The sequence below is a fragment of the Solanum pennellii genome, chromosome 9 (assembly GCF_001406875.1).
Source record: "Solanum pennellii chromosome 9, SPENNV200".
NCBI classification, from domain to species: domain Eukaryota; kingdom Viridiplantae; phylum Streptophyta; class Magnoliopsida; order Solanales; family Solanaceae; genus Solanum; species Solanum pennellii.
In genome coordinates, this window is record NC_028645.1 from 5046027 (window position 1) to 5067237 (window position 21211).

General features: G+C 32.2%; 1 protein-coding gene and 1 non-coding gene across 3 annotated transcripts; both read left to right on the top strand.

Moving 5' to 3' along the window:
* Positions 1–309: 309 nt before the first annotated feature.
* LOC107029335 (probable proteasome inhibitor) lies at positions 310–7684 on the top strand. 2 transcript variants are annotated; one of them, XM_015230726.2, is made up of 9 exons: positions 310–583; positions 2316–2490; positions 2655–2801; positions 2883–2969; positions 6525–6602; positions 6730–6764; positions 6850–6913; positions 6997–7074; positions 7368–7684. In XM_015230726.2, the coding sequence occupies exons 1-9, from the start codon at positions 409–411 to the stop codon at positions 7444–7446; spliced, it is 918 nt and encodes a 305-aa protein (XP_015086212.1). In that variant the 5' UTR covers positions 310–408; the 3' UTR covers positions 7447–7684. The 2 variants fall into 2 exon arrangements, with proteins under 2 accessions (XP_015086212.1, XP_015086213.1); XM_015230727.2 differs by having other exon boundaries at positions 313–583; positions 2319–2490.
* Positions 7685–8394: 710 nt separating this feature from the next.
* Positions 8395–8476, top strand: TRNAS-AGA. The gene has a single exon. It is a non-coding gene; the product is annotated as a tRNA-Ser (tRNA).
* Positions 8477–21211: the final 12735 nt, after the last annotated feature.

Below are 21211 nucleotides of genomic sequence, written 5' to 3' on the forward strand. Positions count from 1 at the left end.
AGAGAGGAACTGACAAATAGTTTGCTATAGAACACAAATAAATCAAACGATAGCTAATATATTTATTTTATATTATTAATTTGTCGTTTTATACAATTATCTCTTTTTAATTCCCTGTCGATGTCTTGAGATTTGACTAAATCTGAATCCCTATGCAAAGCCCATTCGGGAATAGTGCTTTTATCAGATTTTTTATTTTATATTTACGAGACTCAAACATATCTATGAATAAAAATAAAACAATCTCACCGTGACACCACATAAAATACGGCGGTCTACGATGTTACGCGAACTCGGTGCGGTAAATGTAGATATTGCCTTTTCTTCTTCCACAAGCAGTTCATTTTCTAGAAAGAGACCAAAAAAAAAAAAAGAGTCAGTGTTCTTCACATCATCAATTCTATAACAATGGCTACGGAGCAATCTGTTATGCCGGTGATACGGGCAGCAAGACCCACTTTCCGTAATCCCCACGACAAGGTAGCGTTCGCTGTTCACGCTGCCTTCCTTGCTTCTGGCTTTGTTCTCCATGCCACTGGCCCTGCCGCTTCCACTGATGATGCTCTTTCTTCCACCTCAACTGGTACGTTTATTTGCCCTATTATTCACTTTGAAGTTTCCCCTTTATTATGGAGTTTTTGGGGATAGGGGTTTACCTGACTATTGGGTTTTTGAAAATGTTGTGATTGGTGATTGTTATGTCTTTATTTATTTATTTTTTTGGATAAGTTCAATGCAGCTCCAGTATTTTGTGTCTTGTTTTTGATTTGGGAACTTCTTGAGTTTATGGGATCAAACTTGGGAAGCTGAGGGCTTACTGATTGTTCTTATTTAAAAGATCAAGGCTTTGGTTCAATGATTAGTATTCTTAAAGAGATGCTATTTCCTGTTGCTAAAGACTGGAATTGATTACTTTTTTCATTTGTAAAGATGAATAGATGAACTTTATAGGAAACTAGCACCATAAGAAGTCTCAAGTTGCCTTCTGTTTTAAAATGGAAAAGCTACTTTCGGGGATGTTTTGATTGGAAGTGGTGCTGGTAATTGGAAATAAGAAGTACTGAAGCTCTTTTTTGTGCCGGGATAAGGAATGTGGAAGATCAATTTAAGAGCTTACAAACTGAAGATCATGAGTTTGGTTGTTTATTTAGAGGGTTCTATAATGAAATTTTTATGTTTTTCTATGAAGCTCTAATTGGTGACATAACTTTGATTTTGATCCTCTTCATTCATGTTATCATGTTTTCTCTATTGAATTTGGTCTAGTAGGTTATCTTTCTTGTGGTTTGTATTGATTCATCAAAATGTATAGTTGGTCACCTTTCTCCTAACAAGTCCAGGAAATCCATAGAACTGTCCATAGAACTGATGCAGATCTAGTAGAACTGCATTTACCCCAATAATATAGATTATGAGTACATCTATTCTTAATTCTTGAGATGTGATCTCTATGCCCTATGAAAGCAAGCTTTGTTCTTTTCCAACCATTAGGTTGAAAATATGCACAATTGGATGGTCCTCCAGATCTGCTTCAGCTTTTTGGATACCCTTTGGGACAGCCACTCTACCAACAAACTCTTTATAATCTGTGGCGTCGACCTTGAAATGCCTCATATATTTAAGAATAAATACCAGCATTGTCTAGATATTCTGCTAGGAGGAAAATGTGATTCACTGTTTTCAGATTTCCTTCACAAAGTTAGCATTGGTTACTTTACTTAAAATCCTTTTTTGGCAAATTATCTTGAGTCAAACAAGCCTCCCAAGTTGCTATCCAACCGATGCATGCTAATTGCTACCTTTACCGGAGCTTTTATCTTCCAAATCATTTTCCCGGGTCAATGAACAACTTCACGGCTTGACTTCTTGGGGTTTTACCGTTCTTGATGAGATTATTTATTTATTATATAATCAGCCTAATTATCAATTTTTACATGCATTTTTTTTTTATATGGGAGGTACTCTTGCAATTTTGTTCAACGACAAACTTGAACTGTCAACCATGAGTATTTTTCTCAAAAGCCATTTAAGTATCAGGTCAGGTGTACTTCATGGATTGCTACTCAAGTACTTCAGCTTCTTCTATGTATTCCTAATCACAGTGGGGTTTCCTTTTGCAACCAGTTGGTGCACGACTGAATTATTTGAAAGGATTATATGTCAACTTCCTTGATCAAGTAATAAAACAAAGGACTAGATGTCAACTTCATCTAATTTTGCCTTTATCTTTTTGATAAGTAGATGCCAACTTCTCTAATTGGAATGCTTAGTACACATCATATATATTTGCAATGATTGCGTGTCTTCCTTTTTAGTAGATGAGGTGGGTATTGATCATTGGAATGAATTTGAGGATTGTTACGCATTTGTGTATTCAAAGCCTGAGAAGAGCTCCAAAAAAGTGTTGGTGAAGTGCCTCGCAATGAACAATAAGCTGCTTATAGATGCATTCAGGGATGGCGATAACGAGCCTCTACATCTTGAACTAAGGCAAGTAACTTCCTTCCTTTACATCAGCAACCCTCCCGGTCTGCCCTATGGCCCCCTACAAAGGATGGAACAGAAGGCATCTTTACCCCCTTCCATTGCTAGTTGCTAGTTAATCAGGGATTACATTCTGTATGTTCTGATGAGTCCATCTTGGTAATTTGCAGTGTTGAGGACTACATTGTCGAGGATGGGGGAACTAACTACAACACCCAGTTCAAGAATTTGGGAAAGCTGGTAGGAGAACTGAACAAAGCCATCCTGACTAAATATACTGGTTCTTCTATGTCAAATTCCTCTACTCAAACTTCAAGGTACATTCAATTGGTTTGTTTCTCAATTCGTGTTATAGTGATGTGACCATTAAATTCATAAATTACATTCCTTGTATGCAGTTCTGAAAAGGGAGGAATCAACAACCCTCCTAATGTTGAACGCCAACCTGACTACCCGTATCAGCCTGCAGGTTCTTTTCCCTCAGGGTAATGTTAGATAAAAGAGTTGTTGTTATTCCTATCAGTAATTGTTGATATATATATATATATATTGATTTTCTCATTGGTTGTTCATACCTACCGGCAGTAGGTTCACAATTCTCAAGAAAACAAATTCTTTGAATTCACTTTCTATAAATTACATCATCATATTCTGTTTGATATGAGTGTATACTGCTCTACCTTGAAAAAGTAAAGAACTGCACTGAAGGATACCAAGCTGTTAAAGATAAAAGATGTAAATGAAAGCAGTCAGTCTCCTCTTGAATCCCTATGACTTCTTCTTCTATCCATGTATCCTTGATTTTTGTACTTCCTTTCTCTTCCCTGAGGCCTCAAAAGGGGTGAACTGATCGGTAGTGGACAACCTAGGCCCAGATGCTATTCACCTCGAAATACACATTTAAAGCGTCCATATATATCGGCAGCCACTTGCCTTGGAGAAGACACCTGGACCTCTAAATGGCCATGCCTCTTCTTCAATTACTCCAAGTAGTTGCTCCTTTAGAGATTTGAGCTACATTGATAATGGCATTCACTGTTGGGTTTCCTTGTTTATGCACTTTGTGATGTGAAAAGGCAGGACTTTTTTGAAATCTCCCTGGCTTCCTTGCTACTTACTATATTTTCTGCACTATCTCGTTCTTCTTCACTTGAGACCTTATCTCTACCTCCACAAGGTAGTGATAAGGTGTGCGTACGTTCTACCCTCCCCGGACCCCACTTGTGGGATTTCACTGTGCATGCCATTCCTTCCTCTTCATGCTCAAAATAGAAAAAAAATGACTTAGCATATTGCTATTTGAAGAATTACTCCACATATAGAACTTTGTACAACCACATCCTAGAAAGCATGGAATGCACAACAACTAGGAATGGCAAAAGATTCTGCAAGCCAAAGAAAACCAAATAAGAGCTAGTCTGCTCTTCGATATTTCGATGCTATTTGTGCCACTGGGGTTTCAAATTTCTAATAAAGTTTAACTGGTTTACCAGTAATGACCATTATAGTGTTGGAAAATATGCACAATGGTAGCATTACATAATCATACTGCTTACATGAATAATAGCCAACACATATGATCACGTAGAACATACAAACATGCTAGAATATAACTTGTGAAACACCTCTCGAAGCGTGAACAAATGTCTTCCAGCAAGTCGGACCCTAGCTTTGCAGTCTTCTGCAGAGAAGAGTGAACAAATATCTTCCAGCAAGTTGGACCCTAGGTCTGCAGTCTTCTGCCCAAATTAATTGTCGTACTCTTTCGATACTTGGGGTGGCCCAGTATTTTTCAAAACCTTGTCTTTTTAGGTTAGAAAGATCCTAATACATACACACATTTTTCTTGTACAAAACCTAGACAAAAATGAGTTTCTTTCCTTCTTTACCAAGAAATAAGATTTCTAATTTTAGTTAAATATGGGCACAACATGGACCACAAAATTAATTACTTAGGCTCCCTATTATGGAAATAATTTTTTTTTTGGGCAACCAATGTGAATATTATTAACATAAAAGCCACAAAACAGACTTATAATCATCCGAACCTCAACATACTGAGGAAAAGTAAAGACATCTAATTACATAATTTTGCCGAAAAACTACTACACCTACTTGCTTTTTTTGTATTATTGAACATTGATATTCTCTCAGTCATTTCTCTATTAATTGTGTTCATTATCTCCGTATATTGTATATGCACTCCTTTAAAGTGTTTCCAATTCCTTGCCTTCCAGATATGATATACCATTGCTCCCCACACAGCTGCTATCACTTGCTTCTTGTAACTCCTTTAATGGTTTATCTTGATCAGCTCTAGTGTTTCCTTCAAATCTCTTGTATGTAGACAAGACTTTTATCCATTGAGTTACTGCATCTCTTACTTTTGTAGCATATTCACATTCAACAAATTAATGATTGCTTGTCTCCATGGTTGAATCTTGGCACATACAACATGAACTGTCCTCTACATGTATATTCAGTCTTAGCAACCTTTCCTTTGTTAGCAGCCTGTTTTGTATTACTAGCCACGTGATAAACCTCTGCTTTGGCATTGATATTGAGTTCCAGATTAGCTCCGCAATTTCCAACTTTTCTTTGTCACCTTTCTGCTCATTGTAAGCACTTGTGATTGAAAACTTTCCAGTCCCAGTTAGGTTAAACTGACCTTGTGTATACCAGTGTTTCATTTTATTCTTCAGAAAATTTATTTTCCTCCAATACCAGCTGCTGTCTAAAGGTGCACTATGCTCCCAAAATGTCCCTTCTTTGATATATATACCATGTACCCGTTTCACCCACATTGACTCCTTATTTACAGCCAGTTGCCATATTAATTTCCCTACAGATGCCTCATTCCAGATGCCACAGTCTTTAATATTTAATCCTCCCTGCCTCTTTGGAAAGCAGACCTTTTCCCAAGCTACCAAGGCCACCTTCCTCTTACCTCAGAGCCAGCCCACAGGTATTCCTTACATTTCCTATCCACTCTATGGAAATAGTTCAAGAATCTCATTTGAGCTATTCTTACCATATTAAATCACAAATCATTCCACTAGAAATTCATAATTGCATTCCTCCGTTTATATTTCCAAATTCCCTATTTAATCCAATGCATGGAATAAGTCAAAAAGTGCTCTAAAGGAAATTAAGCATTGAATAAAATGCATCAATTATTTATTTTATTGATTAGTACTTGTGATATTAACATGAGAAATTACATAACTATTTAATGGAGAATTTTGAAATATAAAGGGCGGAGTGCAGTTACAAATTTCTAGTGGAAGGATTTGTCATTTGGTATGGTAAGAATAATTCAGATGAGATTTTTGAATTATCTCCATAATAAGAAGCCTCAAGCTTCAAGTTCATTATGTTGTTCCTTTTGTGACCATATTTAATTAAACTCGGAATCTTATTTTTTTTGGTAGTGAGGAAAGAAACACATTTTTGTCTAGGTTTTGGATAGGAAAACATGCCTTTAAATAGATTTTAAATTTTTTTTTATCAAGAACTTGTTCTTCTAGGGCTCTTTCTACCTAGAAAAGACAAATTTTCAAACATTTCTTACCCAAGTATTGAAGGAGAGTGCGGCAATAAATTTGAGATTTTGCCATAGAAAGCTGGAGTCCGACATGCGAGAAGATAGTTGTTCACTTTTTGGGAAGTATTATATGTTCTACATGATCATATGTGTTGTCTATTATTCATGTAAATGATTGTGGAATGCTTCTACGGTGCATATTTTCCAACAATGTCCCACATAGACTATTAACCGTGGTAATTGTTAGAATATACTATGTCTCAAAGTACGGCCAGCATGTTTGTTAGTCAGCAGAAATACGTGTAGTATTGGTATTGAACAGCAACCCCCCACCCCACCCCCACAAACCCACCCACACCCACCACAAAGGGAAAAAAAAACTCCCAAAGGCATTAAACTTACCCCATCAGGGAATTTTTGTTTTCAATTTTCAAGTTTGATATCTTGATTATTGGAGGTGGTGCATAATTTTTACTTAAGTTGCCTGGATTTACAGGTACGTGGTTCCTCCCATTCCTGGTATTGGTGGCGGTGATCTTTTCCCCGGGCCCGGTGCCGGAGTATACCCAACCAGGTTTGTTATCTTTTTCGTAGTTTGATATGTCATGATGAATGGCACTTGTCATTCCGTGTGTCCTGAATTTTATATATGCTAACTAATCTTATTTCCTCCCCTCAACCAACCCTATCTGTCATTGTAGAGGCGAACCAGGAGCTGGTGGGAGCATGCTTGTAGGTGTGTGACTAGCCTTGTCCAGTTCATGTGTAGAATTCCAAATTGTGCCTTCTGCAAACTGAGCTGTTTATGTTTTATGATGCAGGGCCTAATGACCCTCGTTTTTTTGGTGGAATGGGTGGGGATCCTCGTTTACCTGGAGGACTGCCGTAAGTCTCTCTCCCCCCCTCTCTCTCTCCCCTCTCTCTTCCATTTCACAGATAAGATTGATTTATTTTGTCTGCATACACAGGGGTGTTCCACCTGGTGCCCGTTTTGATCCATATGGTCCACCAGATGTTCCTGGCTTTGAGCCAGGTCGCTTTATCAGGTAATTTGTTGAAACATACATTTTTACCTATTAGTTTTTGGTGAACTCCTACATTTCCCATCAAGTTTTTACTTGTTAGATGTGAACTCAAAATTGCAAGTATAACTTGGGTGCCTTCGATGTTTCTCCTCGAAAAAGAATATACATATATGTGCTTCTATTTATTGGTTCACAAGATGATTACAATCTGAACACTGACAAATTATTTTGCTGACTGAAAATAATCTAGCTTGCAAGTTGCTTCTGAGAGTTATTCTGCTTCTTGACTAATGTCATCTAAAATCCGCATGCAGGAACCCAAGGAGGCCTGGAGGTGGAGGGAGGCCTCATCCAGATCTCCCACATTTTGGCGGCGATTCTGACTTCATATAGACTAGTTTGAAAGACATAACTCAGATACACTTGGTCTTGTTTTTCTGTTTTTGTTAGTCTTGTAAACTGCAGATTCGATGTATATAAGTTTTGCTTAACTTCAAATTTTACGCCTGGCTGGAACATTACAGGACAGTTTGCTGGTGGTTTTGTAGTTATGTAAACTTTTACTTGAGCAAAACAAACTACTGTCTAATCCAAGTTATTAATATGCTTAACATCACTCCGGATTAGGAGCTATAACAAATTTGTGTTTCTACAACACCAAAATGGGTGGCAACTCCAGTAACTTTTGAACGTGTGTATTTATTGACTCATCGCAAACCAATTTAACACCTCATAGTGAAGCTAATTACCTGTCCATTTTTATGTCAAAGTATTTTGTGAAGTAACAAACAACAAAAGTACAACAGAAAAAGGAATAAAAATGCCCTTTGACGTATTTCAAATAGTTTTAAAATGTCCTCTTTCTATCTTTTGATTTAAAAAACCCTTCAATCTTTTTTTAAGGTTTAAAATTGCCTTTTTTTAACGGCAATTAGCCAAAATGGGCTAGACAAAAAGGAACAAGCAACCAGGTTGAACAAGAATGGTTTGTGTAAATGGGTTTATGGGTGGGTTTGAGTTATTGTAGCATAGATGGGTCGGGTTCTTGGCTTGGACTTTTTTTAAAAATAGGTGGACCAATAAGATAAAATCATTTATCTTAATTTAATGACTCAGCATTTCTTATGTCAGCCGGCTCTTAAAAAAGGACAATTTAAACCTTAAAAAAACATTAAGGGCATTTTTAAACCAAAAGGTGGAAGGAGGGTATTTTTGAACCATTTGAGATATGTTAAGAGTATTTTTAATCCTTTTCCCAATCCAAATATGAGAGGTTTCTTCTGTAATTTTGGTGGTAACAGTTTGTTAAATTGTCTTAAAAAGAAAAATCTCACAAAGTTTGTGGACGTGCCGGAGTGGTTATCGGGCATGACTAGAAATCATGTGGGCTCTGCCCGCGCAGGTTCGAATCCTGCCGTCCACGTTTTTTTTCTCCATTTTTCACTTGCCAGGTTTATCGTTCAGTCGAAAATTATGAAATAAGTCTATCTATAGTCATATAAACTTTTTCATACATTTAAATTTATAAATTTCATTTTTTAGTTAATGTATCGTTTCAAATCAAACAAGGTCAAACAAACAAAATAAATAGTAGTATCTGGTGCAACTAACGTACTTTATTAATTTGGATTTAATAATATAATAGTAACTATACGTACTGTCTTGATCCTAATAATTCTTAGTGCTTTTAGGACAACAGCTTATCTTCTAGTCTCTAGACAAGCTAATTAATTGTTTTTTCAATATTATATATATAAAAATGTTATTCCCTCTACTTTTTCTTATTAGTTTATCTAGAACAAATAACATATTTTCAAATTTTATAACAAATTAACTTTAACATATCAATAAAATGATTTATAATTACACGAATATCATAACTTATTTCAGATCATAAAATATCAAAAAAGAATTTATCTATTTTAAATGTGTTAAATCAAATTATAACAGATAAAATTAAGACAGATGAATAATTTATTTGTTGTTATGTGTATTATTTGTACAAGCAATTGGATCTAGAAGGGCGGTATAATAGAGAAAAATAATATATAATTAATATAAGCTAAAGGAAACTTCCTATGCATGTTAAACAAACAACATAGTAATTAGTAGGTATGAAAATTGGACCTTTGATAAACGTGTGGAGCCCTTGATTTTCTGTCTTTTTATCCAAAAATCTCTCAAATCTCATCTCTAGAAGCTCAACATTATTATGCCAAATTTTGTACATTTTCTTGATTTTCCATTCGCTCTTTTATATCTGATATCTGTATTGATGCCTGATTAATTTAGTTCATATTTGAAATATTTCATTTTAAAAGGTAAAACATTTTTTCATAAATAATTACATATTCAAGACTCGAATTCAATATTTTTAATTAATAACAAAGTTAGAAACAAATATATCATAAAAACAAAATAATTCAGATATCAATAAAAAATATTAAATATATATATATATATATAATGTAATTTTTAATCGAAGTCCACTTGCCTCTGATTAGAGACAGAGGAGCACTAGTGTGGTCACAAATTCTAGATTTAAATATATGACTTTATATCTAACTTTTTATAAAATTAAATATCACTTTCCTCTAAAGTCTTCACAAGGAACATCTAAGAACATGCCCCTTGTATTATATATATATAATACTATTTGTCTTCTGGTTTTTATAATCATTAGCACCATATAAATAGATTGTTTTTCCCTTAGGTCTGAACCAAAAAATAAAATAAAAAAATTACATAACATGTCATCATTTAAGGTTCATTTTCTATTGCTATCTCTTTTGCTTATCAATTTTTCAGAATCAAGATTTGCAAGACCAATTTCATTACAACAACATAATACTATTAAGTTATCTTCATATTTGAAGATGTTTGAGACACTTGGAATGGTTTGCAAGTGTTGTGATGGTGATAATATTGGACAAGATTTGTGTTGTGCTACTTGGGATGGTTCTTGTTCTAATCTCAAGTGTTTTCCATGGAAATCTCAATGATTTTTTTTCAATTTTGGTTTGTTTTTGTATGAAAGGGTTTTTAATTTTTGTAATTTTGTATATATAAGTATCAAGTATTAATAAGTAGTAATATTTACAGAGATTATCTAGTATTACTACTCTGCCTATTCTCTGTTTCTTTTTTTTTGGTTTCGCCATGTTCTTTATCCGATTAATTTGAATTCGCATAATTCCACGAAGAGATCGGAGTAATACAAACTCTTAAGGGAGGAGTTTTTGATTTGCATGAGTTGAATTTGAAAACTTTGATGAAGAATTAAGAAATATTTATCATTTCATCACTTTACAATGACTTGACCTATTCTTTTCGTTTTTTCAGAGTGTAGCTTATGAGAATAGCTTAGAATTGCCCGATTGAAAAAAGAGTCGATATTTGTAAAAATGTTGAGCATGTGGATTTAAATATCAATAGTAATAATAGCAAATCGAATCGTACATTAATATTTTTCTTTACCAGAGTAATTACAAGAAGGGAATTTCAGTCATTTTCTACTTTCAGTATAACTAAAAAAATCTGTTAGAAGTTGTTAGGAGTAAATAGTGGGTGGTTGATGGTTTAGCATATAAATATTGTGTAGGAAGTATACCTTGGGCTCGTGTTGGATAATGTCAACATCCTATTTATGGCAGGGCTTATGAGGCTCTTGCATGGTGGACTTAGTTAAGAAATAAAGTTGTGCCGTTGCTACCTTGTGGCTCTTTTAACCACATAACTATGTTGTATTGCAGCTTGAATTTTGTACTGTGAATTCACGGTGCTTTTACTTTACTTACACTCTGTTTGCTTGGATGGTTGTTACATTATTGTTACATAATGTATCATATTATATTGTACTGTGGATATAACGTTCTGATATGTTATATCACTTTCTATCGTTATGTAATATCACACATCAACATTTGAATGATAAACCAACAAGAAAAATAGGATACAAGATAGACCTACTATGAAAAGGTAAGGTAGGGTTAAGGCCAAATCAATCCTTAGACAAAATGAGACTTTTCATCGATTTGATACAATAAAATTAAAAGTAACAATTAAATTGTATATAAGCTAACAATACAATAAAAGACACCAGATATATATACGTGTGAGTGTCTGAAAGATTTAACATCTTCAACAAAAGAAATACTGAAACACACTACTTGTACTGTCTAGGTCATGGGTATTCACTTCCTAGAGGAAATAATGATGGAGATGCTCAACAGGTTACCTACGCAGCCACTTCTTCGATTCAAATGTGATTTAAAAGCTTGTAAGGGCATTGATTGTTGATATATCGTCACCTTAAGATGAAACATGACATTCATACCAAGCATATGACCAAAATTCCCAAAAATTTCTTATGACCCAAATCTGTACAAAGATGATGTGTTTAACTTCTATTGTTCTTCTTTTATCGAGGGTTCAAGTGGTTCACTCGATAAATAATATTTCAATTGAAAGGTATCGTACTTGTAAAAGTATGCTAGAGCCAAAGCACAAAGACATTTTAAGTTTGGGTTATGAAATGGTATTCGAAGAATCTTGGATTTAATTAATTACAATACATGATACTAAACACTTTGTTTCTTATAAATTTATTATTTAAATTATTGATGTAATTTTATATAACGTCATAACGATAAAATATAATACAACCTATTGAAATAGTATATAATTTATTTTTATTTAAATAATACAATTTGATATAGTATAATATAAACCAAATATATTATAAAATAATACCTACCAACACTCCAAACAAAGCTCAATTTTTAATGTAATCTCTCCATGGAGACAGTTCACCTAGTGTGAAGGATTTGAATTTAGTGGCTTTCTGTCAGTTAATTCACTCCTTTATCCTCAATTCACAAAAAGAAATTAGAAGGAAATTTAACACTCAAAACAAAATTATGTATGTGCAGGGTCTTCTACTTATATTAAGGGGCGTAGTTAGCTGATAGTTAAGGGTTCATTTAAATGTTTTTTAATGAAAAATTATGTTATTTATATATATATAATAAATATTGAATCTCTTCGATAAATTTATATGTTTATTTTCTTATTTTTTGAATGTTTTTAATAAAAATTTTGATTCCGATACTGCTTAAATGAAACACAAATATTGAAACCTATTGGGGTGGGCTTAACTGTCGTGTTGTACACTTTATCTCTAGAAGCTCACATTACACTTTTCAAAGTAAAGGAAAATAGCCAAACATTCTAGATTTGAAAATGACTTTTAATTCATCTATTGCATGTTGCTTCATTACTAATTGTCATTAATTTCATCTAAGACTCAACATTTATGAATCTACTTGTATAAATATAAATATACCCTTCTTACTTTTATAATCATTACCATATAATAAGTTGTCTTTCCCAAAAAAAGAAAAATAAAAATGACATCAATGAATCATTTATTATCAAAGCTGGTTGGGAATCGATAAGAAATCGAACGGGCATTCAAGCTTGGACTCAATTTGTGTGGGATAAAGCCATTCCTACAATAATTAGCATTTTTGCGTGGAAGCTCTTATTTTACTTTGTATGCGGAGATTTCAGAATCAGTTAAGGAAAAAAATTCAGACGAAAGGTATAAGGTTTACTTACTCTTGCTATCTCTTATGGTTATTAATTTTTCATTCAAAGAAGAATCAAGATTTGGACTTGCACATCTTGCAAGACCAATTTATGTACAACAACATAGTAATGATAAGTTATCTCATATTTGAAGATGTTTGAGACACTTGGAATGGTTCTAATTTTGGACAAGATTTGTGTAGTGCTACTTGGGATGGTTCTTGTTCTAATCTTAAGTGCTTACCATGGAAATACCAATGATCTTTTTGTATTACAATTTGTGAATGAAAGGCTTTTGCTTTATGTATATAAGTACAATTCAGAAAAGATGGATGTCTGTTAGCTACGACCAAATCAGCTGACGAAATAATTAACTTATAACGTAATATGAATGCAAAATTAATTATGAAAAAGCTTTTCATTTTGTGGCTATATGTACATGATATTTGACAACATGTATTAATTATAATTGTATCAACTTATTATAAGTGGAGTACATGTTGTTCAACTACACAAGCTCTTACTTCTTATCAAGGTACCTTGGGCCTATATGATGTTGCAATAACTAGGTGGATAGGGGAAAATATACAGATCCTCTGTATAAATAATAATAGAACTTAAAAATATTTATATATATATCATTAGCATCCATCTTAAAGTTGTCACCTCTAATCTACTCAGTTATTAAGACTTAGGTAACTTTTTTTCCTTAATTTCAAAACTTTTTTAATTTGCCACTCTTAATGACAACAAAAGCACAACAAAAACTAAATTTGATCATTGAGGAGATACAACATCTAAAGAAAATTGCTAATATTATTGTGGAATATTATTTCAAGGAGGTTAAAAAGATCACACACTATTAAGTCAAATTAACTGTGTATAATTAGAAAGGAAAATTACACGGTTAAGCAAACTTATACTATTTATTATTTATCATAGCTATAGTTTGTTATAATTATCTCACACGATTAACACTATACATTAATTACGTGGGCTGACTTCAAGTTTGTATAATGAGTCACGTTTGTATATGTATAATTCGTCAGAATATACAATACATGTATAACATACAATTATTTAACCTATATACATATACAATTTATCTCGCTCCCACTCTCTGCCTTCTCTCGATCGCCTCTCTCCTCCCTCTCCAAATCTCGCTTGCCATATATACAAATGCATGTGTATAATATACAATTATATACATATACAGTTCACCTCTCTCCCACTCTCTGCCCTCTCTCGCTCACCTCTCTCCTTCCTCACAATCTCGCTAGCCTTTCTCCTCCCTCTCCCAACCTCGCTCGCCTCTCTCCTCACTCTCCCAATCTCGCTCGACTTTCTCCTCCCTCTCCCAACCTCGCTCGCCTCTCTCCTCCCTCTCCTAATCTCGCTTGCCATATATACAAATATACATATGTATAATATACAATTATCTAACCGATATACATATACAATTCACCTTTGTTTCACTCTTTTCCCCCTCTCTCTCGCATCTCTCCTCTCTCTCCCAGTCTCGCTCGCCTCTCTCCGCTATATAATATGTAGCTACGAATTGTTATTATCAAAGTATAGCTATAAAGATTAATTAAGTTATTTTTAAGTGGCTATATGTGAAAGTTTCCCCAATTCGAATGAGTCATGTTATGACTCCTTTCAACAACTTCTTGTGTGGGCTAAAGGTCCATTCCAAAAGCTCCGGACAAGAGCCTAATGCTTCTATAAGGTTCAAATATGATAAAGGCAAATTTTTTTGTTTGTTATTTATTAGCTTCTCCTTCTCTCTTTTTTTTTTTTTTTTGAAGGATATAAGTCTTTATTCTTGTGATATATTCGAAAGTAAAGCCAAACCTTTTCTTTTTATATTTATCTCATGATATAAAACTCTCCATTATAAGATATGTCTTATTTATGGCTGATGAAAGAGTATATACCACCTAAATTTAAAATTACTCCCAACATCATAAATTAACTGATTCTTAACTAGGAAACTTGAAAATTTCAAAATATTTTGAACATGCATCTTACTTATATTATGACCTATTTTAGTAAAATTCTCGATTTCACTAAATATTTTTACGTATATATATAGGGCCCGTTTGGATGGGCTTAGTAAAAGCATCTTTAAAAAAGTACTTTTGAAAGTGCTGAAACTTATTTTTAAAATAAGCAGTTATGCGTTTGGATAAAAGTGCTGAAGTTGCTATGCCGAACGTGAAAAGGGAAAAATGAAAGAAAGAGATGTTAGGGTTATGTGGGTAATTTGGAGATTGTATAAAAATATTAAGGGCAAAAAGATAAAAATGTAGTCAACTTAAAACAGCTTATAAGCTAAAAAAAAAAAAGCACCCCTGCCCAGCTTTTAACTTTTGGCTTAAATTAAGTTTTTTTTAACTTAAAATAAGTTATTTTGAGTATTGCCAAACAGCTAAATAAGTCAAAAACCAGCTTTTAAGTCAGTTTGACCAATTTTTAAGCTGAACCAAACACGCTCATAATCATACATTGCTATAGCAGTCATCATGTATTACATCATTTCATTATAAGATGTTTTGCTATCATTTTTTTTTATGTTAAGTTATATGTATTTTATAATAATATTTTCTCATAATAATAAAAAAATATTTAAACAAACAACGTTGCTATAAAAAAATTTTATCTATATATAATTTTTCAATTTTTATGTTTAAATATAAATAAGTCAACAGGGAGTGCCTTCCAAAAAATTAATGGATCCGAAAAGGTCACGGAATACCTAATCATATTTGGTCCGAAATGAATATGTCATATACAATTCACCTCTCTCCCACTCTCTTCCCTCTCTCGCTTACTTCTCTCCTCCCTCTCCCAATCTCGCTTGCCATATATACAAATACATATGTATAATATACAATTATCTAACCGATAACATATACATTCACCTTTGTCCCACTCTTTTCCCCCTCTCTCTCGCTTCTCTGCTCCATATAACATGTATCTACGAATTGTAGTTATCAAACTATAGCTATAAAAAGTAATTAGACTATTTTTAAGTGGCTATATATAAAAGTTTTCCATGCGTCATTTTATGACTCCTATCAACAACTTCTTATGTGGGCTAAAGGTCCATTCCAAAAGCTCTGGACTAGAGCCAAATGCTTCTATAAGGATTGTCTATGCGTTAGCTTCTCCTTCTCTTTTTTTGTGAAGGATATAAGTCTTTATTCTTGTGATATATTCGAAATTAAAGCCAAACCTTTTCTTTTTATATTTATCTCATGATATAAAACTCTCCATTATAAGATATGTCCTATTTATGGCTGATGAAAGAGTATATACCACCTAAATTTAAAATTACTCCCAACATCATAAATTAACTGATTCTTAAATAGGAAACTTGAAAATTTCAAAATATTATGGGCTGCATCTTACTTATATTATGACCTATTTAAGTAAAATTCTCGATTTCACTAAATACTGTTACGTATATATAGCAGTCATCATGTATTACATTATTTCATTATAAGATTTTTTGCTATCAATTTTTATATGTATTTTATAATAATATTTTGTCATAATAATAAAAAAAAATATTCAAACAAACAACGTTATTATAAAAAATTTATCTGTATATTAATTTTTCAATTTTTATGTTTAAATATAAATAAGTCAACAGGGAGTGCCTTTCAAAAAATTAATGGATCCGAAAATGTCACAGAATACCTAATCATATTTGGTCCGAAATGAATATGTCATATTGAATATGTCTCCAACTAATTTCGTTAAAGTTTTGGAATAAAATTCCTTCTGATTTTTTTTTTGTTTCATCCAAAAAAAATAGTATGTAAATTAAGAGATTTATTACTTACTCCTGTCTAATATAATTGATGTTATCTCTAAAGTTAATCTAAATTAAAATAAATTAACGTGTCACATCAAAATTAAAATGTTATTTATTTTTGTAAATTTTCGCCTGACACGTACCTAATCTAATATACAAATTTATGATAATTATGAAAGAAAGGCATACTCTTTATACTCCATCCATCTTATACCATTTGTCCGTTTATACTAAAAATATTTGTTTCAGATACTTGTCAATTTACAAAATCAAAATAGAATTAGTTATAATTATACCGTTTTATTTTTAAAATTATTTTTTTTATTAAGTATAATATTTTGAATTTTCATAAAAACTCCTCTTTTGTTAATCTTGGTATAGATAAATAAGATAAATAAATAGAATGTACTAAAAATAATTAAGGTGTAAATTAATAGTTAAAAACCTATTTATTTATGATTTCTATGGAGCAAAAAAATAGGACAAAAAGAGTAATTTTTAGAAATAAATGATTCTTTAATTTCATGCATGCAAGCCTAAATCATCAATTATTTTAGGCAGGAGGAAGTAGATAAACTCTACAACATAATTAATTATGATAAACTCTACAACATAATTAATTATGGATTGTAGTAGTTGTATATTTTATGAAAAAAAGGAAAATTTCAACATGTACACTCTGTCATCTAGTCTAGAAGCCCACATTTATACTTTGCACCCATTCAACTTCAAGAGTACTTAAAAGTTGACTTTAATCTTCTTTTTTTTTTTAAGAACTTGCATACATTTATACATATAAATATATAAATGTCTCTTCTCCTTCTATAATCACAAAGTTTGAAACAAGAAAAAATATACATAACATGTCTACATTAAAGGTTTATTTGTTCTTGTTATATCTTATGTTTATCAATTTTTCATTTCAAGAAGAATCAAGATTTGGTTTTGTAGATGCTACAAGACCAATTTTTATACAACAACAACATAGTAATAAGTTAGAGTACTTGAAAGTGTTTGAGACACTTGGAATGGTTTGCAAGTGTTGTGATCATGTAGATTTTGGACAAGGAATAAATCAAGATTTATTGTGTAGTGCTACTTGGGATGGCTCTTGCTCTAATCTTCATTGTTTTCCTTGGAAATTCATATGATTTTTCATAGCTTTTTTTAATTTTGTGTATGTCAAATTGTCAATTGTACCGTATTGGTTAAAGGAACGGATTATTTTTTCTTATATGGTTTTTGACAATCTTTTCCTTATAAATTGATTTTTGAGGTTAAGCGCAAAGTTTAAGGTTCATTAATTTACTTGTTATAATTATATTGAGTCAGAACTATTTGAATTCTTTGTTTACTTAATTTTGGACCGATGCTTCAAACGTCTAGGGTTTGAATACATAAGAGGTATGAATTATTTTTTTTCTTATATAATTTTGAATCGATATTAGTAATATAACTTTTTTGAAGTTGAATTCAGTGGCTAAATTGACTGTTCTTTTTGTTGGGTTTTATTTGCCCTAAATTTCTTACCATAAATAGGTTTTCCTTGTAGGAAAAGGTTTTGGATTGACTAATCCTTTTCTTGTAGGAAAAGGTTTAGGACTCTATAAATAGAGGCATGTTCCTTCTAACTTAATCAGCATTCACAATGTAGTCTTAAAGGGCTTTGAGAGTTTTAGTTAGAGGGAGAGAATTTGTGGGTCACAAGCTTGATACGTTATCACTTGTGTGAACCTCCCATGTATTCTGAGTGAATTGGTTGAGGTTGTTTCCCTCTGTATTTTGTACTCTCATATTTATAGTGGATTGCTCATCTCCTTTGTGGACGTAGGTCGATTGACCGAACCACGTTAAATCTTTGTGTCTTTTGGTATATTTCTCGTTGTCTTCTTACTCGTGGTCTTTCGAGGTTTGCTTTGCTAGCTCCCGCGTTTACACCTGCTTATTTCCGATCCTAACAAGTGGTATCAGAGCCAGATTCAATTATGGAGTCAAGTTGAGTGGTTCGATAATCGATGATTGAACCAGGTTAGAAAGAGTGTTCATCTTGAAGGGTGGAGTTCTAGCCGCAACGTTTTTGACAGTATTGAAGATTTTGTTGGAGAAATTGTTTCAGAGAGGTTCTCTGTGTTGAGACATAAATTTTGCAAAGGAGATTATGGAGAGGAGAAGCAAGTTGTTGAAGATTAAGTCAAGAAGGTGGACAAATTTATTTTGTCAGAAATTCAGGCCAAGGGGGAGATTTGTTGGGTTTTATTTGCCCTAAATTTCTTACCATAAATAGGTTTTCCTTGTAGGAAAAGGTTTTGGATTGACTAATCCTTTTCTTGTAGGAAAAGGTTTAGGACTCTATAAATAGAGGCATGTTCCTTCTAACTTAATCAGCATTCACAATGTAGTCTTAAAGGGCTTTGAGAGTTTTAGTTAGAGGGAGAGAATTTGTGGGTCACAAGCTTGATACGTTATCACTTGTGTGAACCTCCCATGTATTCTGAGTGAATTGGTTGAGGTTGTTTCCCTCTGTATTTTGTACTCTCATATTTATAGTGGATTGCTCATCTCCTTTGTGGACGTAGGTCGATTGACCGAACCACGTTAAATCTTTGTGTCTTTTGGTATATTTCTCGTTGTCTTCTTACTCGTGGTCTTTCGAGGTTTGCTTTGCTAGCTCCCGCGTTTACACCTGCTTATTTCCGATCCTAACACTTTTTTGTTTTACGCGAGACTTTTTTCTTCTATTCTTGATTCTTGCAACTTATTTATGTGAAAATAATAGGAAAAATGAAAAAAGAGAAAATTTCTTTATTTAAGTATAATATAATTTGAATAGAAAATAACATAATAAGCATAAGTTAAAATTTTCGTCTGGTATACAACATTGTAAAAAACTCAAAAAATCACAATGTTTAAAAAATACAATATACAATAGTATATATCCATATATAAATATTATACTGTATGAAATTATAAGAGGTGGCCGGTTATACACTTATATACATTACTATATAATGCTTATATACATTACTATATAATACTCCCTTTGATCTATTTTTAACTGTCACGTTGCGTTTTTCGAAAGTTAATTTAATTAATTTTTAAAGTTAAATTAAATTACATTAATTCGATATTTTATTTTAAAATAAAATTAGATATTCAAAAATCATATGAAAAGTACTATAAATTGCAATTTTTTGTTTATCAATGTGATGAATAAGCACATCATAAAATGTTAGTTAAATTTCTTATAGTTTAATTCTAAAAAGATAATCATGACAATTACAAATCGACAAAGAGAATATTATACAAAAATTATTTTCGTCTTCTTGTTTAAATTCAAACATCATATTCATCCAAAACCGAAAATGTAATTTTTTGTTTATCAATATGATGAATAAATACATCATAAAATGATAGTCAAAGTTCTTATAGTTTGACTCTAAAAAAAGATAATCATGACAATTAAAAACCGATAAAGTAAATATTATACAAATATTATCTTGGTCTTCTTGTTTAAATTCGAGCATCATATTCATCCCTATATTTCAGATTTACGCTCACTAATACATATCCGATCTGTTGCAATGATAATTCTATATTTAATCATGTAATTTGACAAATATTTTTTAACGATCACTTGTAATAATGTTAACGACTAATATAAAACAAATGGAGCTAAAGGGCTTATGGCACTGAGCTTTTGACTTTATTTTACTTTTAGAAACTCATTTTCATACGCAAGATTAGATAGCACAAGTTTGTTTTGTTTTTTCCTCAAATAAATAAGAAATTAATAGAGTAACAAATTGTACTGGATTTGAATTATTCTCAACTGCTACCAAGCATGAAATAGTCCTTTCCTCCCTAATAAATTAATAACAACAACTTATTGCTATATAGTTAAAAAAACCACTAATTTCCTTAGATGCATATTATTGCAGTTTTAATTGTCAAGTTGTAATTTTCGAAAGTTAATTTAATTAATTTATAAAGTAAAATTAGATTATATTAATCCGACATTTTAAATAAAAAATTTTAGATATTCAAAAAATCAGATGAAAAGTACTATATATTGTAATTTTTTACATATCAATATGATGAAATAAATATATCGTAAAATGTTAGTCAAAGTACTTATCCTTTGACTCTAGACAATTAAAATAAATGGAGATAATATATGTTAAGCTACTTATAAGTTGTTTGTTTGATCGCAAATTGTCAGATTATTATTATTATTTATTAACTATAAGAGTGTATATTATACTTATCGTGTTTTGGATGAAAATAAAACTTTGGGCCGGATGTATGCTGCAGACTGGCCCAAGTGAGTATTTAGATAATTGGGCCGGACTTGTTATGGTTCATGTAAACGAACTCAAAAGACTTGGCCTTTTTCTTTGGGAAAATTATGCGGATAAGCAAACTTATAGTATCTAATTACTCATCATAGCTATAGTTTTCTATAATTACCATTTGCGACTAACATTATACATTAATTACGTGCGCTGACTTCGAGTTTGTATAATTAGTAATGTTTGTATATGTATAATTCGCCAGGATATACAAATAAATATGTATAATATACAATTTTTTAGCCTATATACATATACAATTCACCTCTCTGCCACTCTCTGCCCTCTCTCGCTAGCATCTTTCCCCCTCTCTCAATCTCGCTCGCGTCTCTCCTCCTTCTCCCAATCTCGCTTGCCATTTATACAAATGTATATGTATAATACGAAGTTATATATA

Coding starts and splice junctions, on each gene's coding strand:
- LOC107029335 (XM_015230726.2), top strand. CDS start 409: ATGGCTACGGAGCAATCTGTTATGCCGGTGATACGGGCAGCAAGACCC. Junction 6,603..6,729: donor GCCGGAGTATACCCAACCAG/GTTTGTTATCTT, acceptor CTGTCATTGTAG/AGGCGAACCAGGAGCTGGTG. Junction 7,075..7,367: donor GAGCCAGGTCGCTTTATCAG/GTAATTTGTTGA, acceptor ATCCGCATGCAG/GAACCCAAGGAGGCCTGGAG.